This window comes from Amphiura filiformis, chromosome 9 (assembly GCF_039555335.1).
Source record: "Amphiura filiformis chromosome 9, Afil_fr2py, whole genome shotgun sequence".
NCBI classification, from domain to species: Eukaryota; Metazoa; Echinodermata; class Ophiuroidea; order Amphilepidida; family Amphiuridae; genus Amphiura; species Amphiura filiformis.
Window position 1 is genome coordinate 39,251,160 of NC_092636.1, and position 10,698 is coordinate 39,261,857.

Genomic DNA, 10,698 nt, shown 5'->3' on the forward strand with positions numbered 1-10,698 from the left:
ATAAATCAATAGATGTATTAAAAATCGTTATAACTAAACAACCAATCAGTTAGGTCAGTCATATAGGCCTATAGCTTAGAAGTTGTCCTCATGTGATGGTATACGAGTTTTTATACCCAACATACTCTAAGGTCTTATAATTCATATTGGAGCTAATGAACTGTGTCATGAAACATTAGTAACTGACATTATTCTTACGAATATTGTGGACAAGCTTTGTTCAACACGTACAAGACAACTACATGAAGTATTTTCCTATTGTGACTTCTTATTTTCTTTACAGCTTAGACCGGTCTCTGATCACATTATTTTGGGCACTCTTTGGTTTAGTAAGTCGAGATGTAATAGAGCTCCATATGGATCACGGCTTTATACAAACAATGGGAGAATTCATGTTCTTGGCCTACCATTTGCTCTCTATTGTGGTTCTTCTCAACATGCTTATTGCTATGATGAGCAATTCATTCCAAACTATACAGGTAATTTTGATTTTTGATGCTTTGTTTACAATTTCTAACTAGACATAAATTCTGTGTAATTAGGTTACAACACAAGTGACTCGAAGAAATATAGCAGTATTTCACCGCAATAGTTCATCTGTGCCTTTAGCAGAATCCACGTAGTGGGACTGACAACATACAACCACATGCCTCACGCGGAAGTTACCTCCTGGGTTACGTGCACAGTGCCTTGAAAATTGAAGCAGAAAGACCTGTGAAAAACAAAACAAAATCACCGGTCATATAATTCGTCATCCTCGTCATTCACCCAGAGGATGATTTAAGCACTTCCCACCACGCCACTGTGTTGACTTGCGGTTAGCACAGCTGTGTGAGTGAACATGACACCACTGCTCGCACATTGCATTGATGGGCATGGTTAAATTTGAATTTGGACTGATATATTTACAATAAAAACGCATTCAAAATGCTAGTCGATTTCACATTTTATGTTACCTACAGAAGGTGTGAATTATCCTTTATGCATACATCACTTTTGTTCTGAAATCGACCAAGTAATAATGACACACGCACAATTCTTAAACAACATCTTTTGCACAGAATTCAATGGGATTTGAAAAGTAAAGTGGCAGTTGAAACTCTAGTGATAACACGTTTGCAGTGCATGATGGGGCTTCCTTAAATCATCCTCTGTCATTCACCTGTAGGCCTATTCCTAATCATTCAATAGCACAATGGCACCAACCCCTATTGAATGGTTAGATCAGGTGAACGATTAGGATGATGAATTAGACCTGTGAATTTGGTTGTTTTTTTTCAGGTTTTTCTGCTTCATTTTCCTAAGGCACTGTCCACGTAATGAATAGCATATACAGAAAACCTCAAGGGATTTTAAGTTTTATATAAAGTGAAAATGAAAATTATATAAGGCAAAGGTAACGTAGGTCCTGGCACAAATTGTTGTCATTAATTGTTGACACGAGCCGCACATTTCCCGCCAAAACAGGTGTTTTGCGCATATGTCACCAATGCCACTCCTTCGAACGTGAATCGGGTCGCTTCTTTTGAAATGTTATGACCGTCCGCACGCCATGTACGTGTTGTGGTACTGTGGCATTGCGTACGCGTTCGACTAATATTGCTATCGTAATAATTAACCATCTTGTTCAGATAGTTTATTCAAAATCTCTGATTTTTACAAAGTCTTTCTACTAAAGTCTTGGTTTTTGTTCATAAGTACATTACAATCGCGTAAAACCAGAATTTTGAAAAATATTGAGAGCGTCCTCCTCAGCAAATGTTACAATATGGGTTTAATTGAGATGGACCAAAAATTCCACATGGGATTACAATATAAATAAAGGCAAGCCAGTAAGCATTTTTAAAAACAAGGTCGCATTACATAATCTGTCTAGTGTGGTTGCTGGGAGAAAAATCACATGATCTAGATCATGTGATTATCATGATTATGTAAATTGTAAGCAGATTTGGACTGAACTTGGAACAAGACATTGGAAGGGGAAAGACAAATGCATCTATAAAACCAATATTTAACATAGTTAGGATGAGAATCTTATATCAGACGGAGCTTGCATATTGACATAATGATGGAATTACCCATCAAACACAAAAATGTTTTAAAACGTTTTAAACATGTTATATTTTCAGTTTTAGTTTAGATAAAAACGTTTTTTTAAATAACATTAAATGTCGGGTTATATAAAGGTCATGGAAGCGTTTTAAAACGTTTTGTATGGAAACAATATTTTTAAAATGTTTTCAAAATATTGTTGTAAAATATTTTCTGCAAACATTTTTTGCCAAATATTTTGTCAACACTTGAATAATATTATGTTAGAATATTTGAAGTAGGTTATCAACAAATATTCTTGAATGTAATATGAAAATGTTTTATACCCTTTATATGTCCTTTATATAACCCGACATTTAAATGTTTTCTTGCAACCTTTTCTAACCTTTTGCGAATGATGTCGAAAACGTTTTGTGTTTGCTGGGTAAACGTATACATAAAAATAACATTGTACAATTTTGATACAAAACAATAATAGATCAACATTTTGTTATGATCTTCAAGTACAAACTGAAAACAACATTTATCACTTCCGACATTTATGAAGTATACCTTAAAAGTAAATGAACCTGTGAGAAAACACACAAAATAACAGATAACTTAAGATCAAGTGATGAGCTTAAGGGATCTGGAATGAGCGTTTCGACAGTATTTTTGAGGGACATGAGAGTACATCAGACATATCGAATTGCATTCTGAATACGAAGAATGTCTTTCTGATATCAAATAATTTTCATTTTTTGAAATTCACGATATAATACAAATCTGATGACAAATTATTAAAATTTGATATTTTTCACATTTTTGATATATAACAGTCCTCGAAGTAAATTTTATAAATATGATGATATATTCTTAAAGTGTATGTAGCTGGGAGGAAACGCCGACGATCAATTGAAAATTTTGACCTTTCATATTGAATATATGGATTTTTTCCCCAAAAGACCTAATTTTTGTATATTTTGGGGGGAAAATCCATATATTCAATACGAAAGCTCAAAATTTTCAATTGATCGTCGGCTTTTCATCTCACCTACATACACTTTAAGTACATATCATCAGATTTATAAAGTTTACTTCGAGTACTGTTAAATATCCATTTTTAATCATTCGCCATAAAATGTGTATTACATTGCGAATTTCAAAAAATCTAAATTATTTGATATCAGAAGGACATTCTTCGTATTCAGAATGCAATTCGATATGTCTGATGTGCTCTAATGTCCCACAATAAATACTGTCCAAACGCTCATACCCCATCCCTTAATAACAAGTTTCTAAATTTAGAAATGTAGTCACTTTGTATAGCACAAGAATAACATGACAAAACCAAGATTTCACCATGACTTTTCATATCTTTGCAGGACCATGCTGATCGAGAATGGAAATTTGCCCGTTCCAAACTTTGGATGAACTACTTTGACGAAGGCTCCACGTTGCCTCCCCCTTTTAATTTGATACCCAGTCCAAAATCATTTTATTACTTTGCCTTAGCTATGAAACGTTTTTTCTTGTCTTTCACAAAACACCGTCGAGTCAACTCAAAACCAAGGAAAAGGCGGTCACTAGATGATGGAATTATAAAGGTACGTTTGTGGTTGGTAAACAAGGTAAATAGGACTGCATTCTCCTGATATGGATATGACTATTACTATGATAATTATTCAACTAACAAAAGACAGTTTCGAAATTTGCCCCCAACTGATAACAAGCAATATAACTATATATGAGACCTCCCAGCCTGTTAATAAATATTCAGCTTTTTGATGTGTTTTGATGATTGCGCGACCATTTTGAAAAAGTATTGCAATCATTATGATCGGTAAAATCGACATTGAGGGTTTTGACCTGACACCAAATTAAAAAATTGTTTTCTAATTGTGATATTATTGAATACGTGAAAGTACATACAACTTGGCAAGTAGATAACCATGATAACAAAATACTAAATGATATGATAACAGAATGCTGAATGACTATGATAGCAGAATGCTGAATGACTATGATAGCAGAATGCTGAATGACTATGACAGCAGAATGCTGAATGACTATGATAGCAGAATGCTGAATGACTTTGATAGCAGAATGCTGAATGACTATGATAGCAGAATGCTGAATGACTATGATAGCAGAATGCTATTAAAATGACTATGATAGCAGAATGCTGAATGACTATGATAGCAGAATGCTGAATGACTATGATAGCAGAATGCTGAATGACTATGATAACAGAATGCTGAATGACTATGATAGCAGAATGCTGAATGACTATGATAGCAGAATGCTATATATGATAGCAGAATGCTGAATGAATGTGATAGCAGAATGCTGAATGACTATGATAGCAGAATGCTGAATGACTATATATGATAGCAGAATGCTGAATGACTATGATAGCAGAATGCTGAATGACTATGATAGCAGAATGCTGAATGGCTATGATAGCAGAATGCTGAATGACTATGATAGCAGAATGCTATATATGATAGCAGAATGCTGAATGAATGTGATAGCAGAATGCTGAATGACTATGATAGCAGAATGCTGAATGACTTTATATGATAGCAGAATGCTGAATGACTATGATAACAGAATGCTGAATGACAATGATAGCAGAATGCTGAATGACTATGATAGCAGAATGCTGAATGACTATGATAACAGAATGCTGAATGACTATGATAACAGAATGCTGAATGACTATGATAGCAGAATGCTGAATGACTATGATAGCAGAATGCTGAATGACTATGATAACAGAATGCTGAATGACAATGATAGCAGAATGCTGAATGACTATGATAGCAGAATGCTGAATGACTATGATAGCAGAATGCTGAATGACTATGATAACAGAATGCTGAATGACAATGATAGCAGAATGCTGAATGACTATGATAACAGAATGCTGAATGACTATGATAACAGAATGCTGAATGACTATGATAACAGAATGCTGAATGACTATGATAGCAGAATGCTGAATGACTATGATAGCAGAATGCTGAATGACTATGATAGCAGAATGCTGAGTGACTATGATAGCAGAATGCTGAATGACTATGATAACAGAATGCTGAATGACTATGATAGCAGAATGCTGAATGACTATGATAACAGAATGCTGAATGACTATGATAACAGAATGCTGAATGACTATGATAACAGAATGCTGAATGACTATGATAACAGAATGCTGAATGACTATGATAACAGAATGCTGACTGACTATGATGATAACAGAATGCTGAATGACTATGATAGCAGAATGCTGAATGACTATGATAGCAGAATGCTGAATGACTATGTTAGCAGAATGCTGAATGACTATGATAGCAAAATGCTGAATGACTATCATAGCAGAATGCTGATAGCAGAATGCTAAATTCCTATAGTTTAACTGAAACTACGGTTTGCCATCTGGGCCAAACATTTTTTACAAAATCAAATCTGACCAAAAATGGAACAAAACTGTTCATCCCGGTGCATCATAATGTACATTATACTGACATAAGCTTCGTTTTAACTCCATCCATGGACAGAATTGATTTTATTAGAACAATCAGTAGGCTACTATGTTAATCATGGAACGCCTCTTCTGATGAGCTATTGCTCCTTTTTAATGGTCACTGATGTTCATTTCAGACTGGGGAACAGAATTGATTCTATTAGAGCACTCAGAAGCCTACTATAATGTTAATCATGGAACGCCTCTTCTGATGAGCTATTGCTCCTTTTTAATGGTCACTGATGTTCATTTCAGACTGGGGAACAGAATTGATTCTATTAGAACACTCAGTAGGCTACTATAATGTTAATCATGGAACGCCTCTTCTGATGAGCTATTGCTCCTTTTTAATGGTCACTGATGTTCATTTCAGACTGGGGAACAGAATTGATTCTATTAGAACACTCAGAAGGCTACTAAAATGTTAATCATGGAACGCCTCTTCTGATGAGCTATTGCTCCTTTTAATGGTCACTGATGTTCATTTCAGACTGGGGAACAGAATTGATTCTATTAGAACACTCAGTATGCTACTATAATGTTAATAATGGAACGCCTCTTCTGATGAGCTATTGCTCCTTTTTAATGGTCACTGATGTTCATTTCAGACTGGGGAACAGAATTGATTCTATTAGAACACTCAGTAGGCTACTATAATGTTAATCATGGAACGCCTCTTCTGGTGAGCTATTGCTCCTTTTTAATAGTCACTGATGTTCATTTCAGACTGGGGAACAGAATTGATTCTATTAGAACACTCAGAAGGCTACTAAAATGTTAATCATGGAACGCCTCTTCTGATGAGCTATTGCTCCTTTTTAATGGTCACTGATGTTCATTTCAGACTGGGGAACAGAATTGATTCTATTAGAACACTCAGAAGGCTACTAAAATGTTAATCATGGAACACCTCTTCTGATGAGCTATTGCTCCTTTTTAATGGTCACTAATGTTCATTTCAGACTGGGGAACAGAATTGATTCTATTAGAACACTCAGAAGGCTACTAAAATGTTAATCATGGAACGCCTCTTCTGATGAGCTATTGCTCCTTTTTAATGATCACTGATGTTCATTTCAGACTGGGGAACAGAATTGATTCTATTAGAACACTCAGTAGGCTACTATAATGTTAATCATGGAACGCCTCTTCTGATGAGCTATTGCTCCTTTTTAATGGTCACTGATGTTCATTTCAGACTGGGGAACAGAATTGATTCTATTAGAGCACTCAGAAGGCTACTAAAATGTTAATCATGGAACGCCTCTTCTGATGAGCTATTGCTCCTTTTTAATGGTCACTAATGTTCATTTCAGACTGGGGAACAGAATTGATTCTATTAGAACACTCAGTAGGCAACTAAAATGTTAATCATGGAACGCCTCTTCTAATGAGCTATTGCTCCTTTTTAATGGTCACTAATGTTCATTTCAGACTGGGGAACAGAATTGATTCTATTAGAACACTCAGTAGGCTACTAAAATGTTAATCATGGAACGCCTCTTCTGATGAGCTATTGCTCCTTTTTAATAGTCACTGATGTTCATTTCAGACTGGGGAACAGAATTGATTCTATTAGAACACTCAGTAGGCTACTATAATGTTAATCATGGAACGCCTCTTCTGGTGAGCTATTGCTCCTTTTAATAGTCACTGATGTTCATTTCAGACTGGGGAACAGAATTGATTCTATTAGAACACTCAGTAGGCTACTATAATGTTAATCATGGAACGCCTCCTCTGATGAGCTATTGCTCCTTTTTAATGGTCACTGATGTTCATTTCAGACTGGGGGAACAGAATTGATTCTATTAGAACACTCAGAAGGCTACTAAAATGCTAATAATGGAACGCCTCTTCTGATGAGCTATTGCTCCTTTTAATGGTCACTGATGTTCATTTCAGACTGGAGACGTACTGGGTCCCAATGTAATCGGCCCCAATGTAACTCCAGAGACGAGGTACCAGGACGTAATGAAGAGGTTAGTTAGTCGCTATATCCACCAGACTAAAGCTGAACGCAAAGAAGATGGTGTTAACGAAGATGACCTCAACGAAATCAAACAGGATATCTCTAGTCTTAGGTAAGTGACTTGTAGAATCGCCCCAATTACTGCCTCTTGGCTCCTATATACTTTCATAAGAGCCAATAAATTTCCCGGATATGTCTTCTTGGTGTAATTTTCTCGGGTTTTCATGAGTTTTCATATTCTGTTGTCTGAACTGGTTAAATATTATTTGATGTTCACATGTAAAGGTTTGATCAAAGATCTTTCAATACATTATGCATGTGAATCGCAGTCAGTTCCGAAAAGAGTAGGGTATTAACTCTTGGCTGGTCCAATCCTTAGATAGCTCCGGATAGTCACGATCCAAGTATAACTCTAATTGATCACTAGTCATGTGGTGGATGCTTTGTATACATTACTGGTGGACACACGATAATTCGCCCAATAAAGACTTGGTCACTGCTTAAGTACAGGCCCTATGGAGAAACGAATTCTTTTGTTGTCTATTCACCCATATAATAATAGCAATTAGACTTTGGGATGGATGTATACACCGTGATTTGGAGAAGCTATGTAAATAATCAAAAGTACATGGCTACAAATTGACAAGGACAACTCCTTTTGTCAAAAATGTATGAATGTACTCCATGAGCCTTCTCCTCAACAATGGTCACTGACCTTATAGTCAATGGACTAAATCTACAGAACTTATCCATGGCAAACCATGGCAAACTCTTTGAGCTGTGTGAAGGATCAAGAATATTTTGCTAAGTTATTGTTGGGCCAACTATCGAGTGACCAACGAGTAATGAATTGTATTTGTCTTGTTGGAAATAAACTGTAATAGCAGGGCTTTGTAACTCCTGTTAAAATTACTACAGACCGGGAGCTGCGCATGCGTGTTACCCATCAAAACATCATCCAATAACTGTCATATGAATGGTCATGTGGTAGCGCATCAATTTTTTGCAATCAAACTTATGCTCTGTCATATTTTCATTCTAGATACGAATTACGTGAGGACCGAAAACGAGAACTTGCTCGAGAACGCGCCAATGTTGAAAACATCAAATTGGATTTATTACAGCATGTGAATCCCTTAGTCCTTGGTACTGCAGTACCTAATGCATCGACCAATACCAGAGCTGTGGACGGCGTGGAAACCAATCTAGCACCACCTTCGACGACATCGAGTCACAATAGCCCTGTGATAACCGTCAACGGAATACATCAAGCCATCCCTCCGTCTTCCTCAAGAACGACAGCTGATGCGCCATCGAGAGAAGATTTGGAGGTCTTAAAAACTGATATCCTGAGCGATATCCGGAATGAACTCCGGAATGAACTACGCAGCGAGCTTCGCCAAGCAATGCTCGATGCTATGTTATCAACGTCGTCTATGCATCGTGATAGTGTTTCGAGTACACCACCCTCCACCACCACCTTTACCCGATATGGCTGCATTACAAGGGCATGATGATTATGCTATTCCAACCGCGCCACCTGACGGGTATTATTCGTCAGAAGAGGCGGCAATGAGATTTTTCAACTATCCACCGCCACCTTCATCACCGTTTCTTGAGGACACAACCTACAACCGCCACTGGTATACACAACTGTAAAATATATTAACGACAAAAGTGACGTCGGGAATTGAGTCGACATCAAAAAAGTATTGTATTGTTGCATTCCCTCCCAGAGACTTGGCGTTTTTCGAAAGTTTAAGTCTATGCCTTGTGGTGGTTTTTGAAGACAAAGAATCTCAATTATGTCCAGCCCAAATTTAACAATATTGGGGGATTTTACAAAGAACTTCAAAAAACATTTTTAAAATAATCGCGACCGATGTCGGGTTATGTAAAGGGTACATTAATGGTATAAAACGTTTTCATAACATTAAATAACTTTTGTTGGTAATAAAAAACAGCAAACACAAATGTTTTACAGAAAACATTTAAATGTCGGGTTATATAAAGGGTATAAAAACGTTTTAATAACATTCCAGAAACATTTTTGAAAACTTGGTACAAATCATTCTAAACAGAATGTTATTTTGGGGTTGAAAAAATATTTTGCCAAAAATGTTTGCCCAAAATATTTACAATAACGGTTTTAAAATGTTTTCACGGCCTTTATATAACCCGACATTTAAATGTTATTAAAACGTTTTGTAAAAAACATTTTAAGAACATTTCTGTATTTGCTGTGTGTAAATATTTTAACATAATGTTATTTAAGTGTTGACAAAATATTTGGCCAAAAATGTTTGCAAAATTAGTTTACGATGACATTTCGCAAACATTTTAAAAATATTTTTGTAGTGTGTTTTCATACAAAACGTTTAAAACGATTTCATGACCTTTATATAACCCGACATTTTAATGTCATTAAAACGTTTTTACCTAAACCAAAACCCAAAATATAACTTATTTGTGTTTACTGGGTAGTCATAACACTTACCCTAACCTAATCCTTAACACTATCCGCGGATGTTAATAATGTTTACAATATTGTCTGATAGTTTCAGACGGGAATATAACTGACATCTTGTATTTTTTTCAGACATTTTTACAGGATCATTCCTACTCTCAACATAGTCAATAACATTTTAAAACCCAATATCTCAGTTTTCAATTTTATAATACCATAACTTACGAATTCAATATCTTCGCTTATGTCTGATTTCATTGGGGAAAACGGCGTTGTGGAACAAAATATCTCTATATTTAAGATAATTTATGTAAAACACTCAAAATTAATAACCTACCCAAAAGTGTCTCTTTTTGATATACCACGTCACATATGAGGTTTAAAAAACTACATCTTTGTAATGTGTACGTACATATTGATATATTTCCTAATGGAATGATATATTGGGCTATTCCAGTTGAAATCCATACACCCCATATAGGCCTATACCTTAATCTCCCACACAATGTGTGTAAATTTCAAATGGAATTACCCATTCAGGTAATCCCATTTGAAATTCACACTCCCTTTGTAGAGAATTGGGTCATGTGTTCCATAGGGGATGTATGGACTTCAATTGGAATATATATAGCCCATTTTGTTTTTTAATATGACGTGCCTCTGTAAGGGAAATCAAAGCACCTTGAAAAATATGTAGCC

At 35.7% G+C, this 10,698-nt stretch overlaps 1 protein-coding gene across 1 annotated transcript in view; it reads left to right on the top strand.

The window, feature by feature from the left end:
- LOC140160970 (transient-receptor-potential-like protein) overlaps positions 1–9,654 on the top strand; it is a 33,530-nt gene extending 23,876 nt beyond the window's left edge. The window contains 4 exon segments of the mRNA XM_072184327.1: positions 284–479; positions 3,417–3,638; positions 7,466–7,644; positions 8,575–9,654. Coding sequence (XP_072040428.1) covers positions 284–479; positions 3,417–3,638; positions 7,466–7,644; positions 8,575–9,046 — 1,069 coding nt within the window. The 3' untranslated portion in view covers positions 9,047–9,654.
- The last annotated feature ends 1,044 nt before the right edge of the window (positions 9,655–10,698 follow it).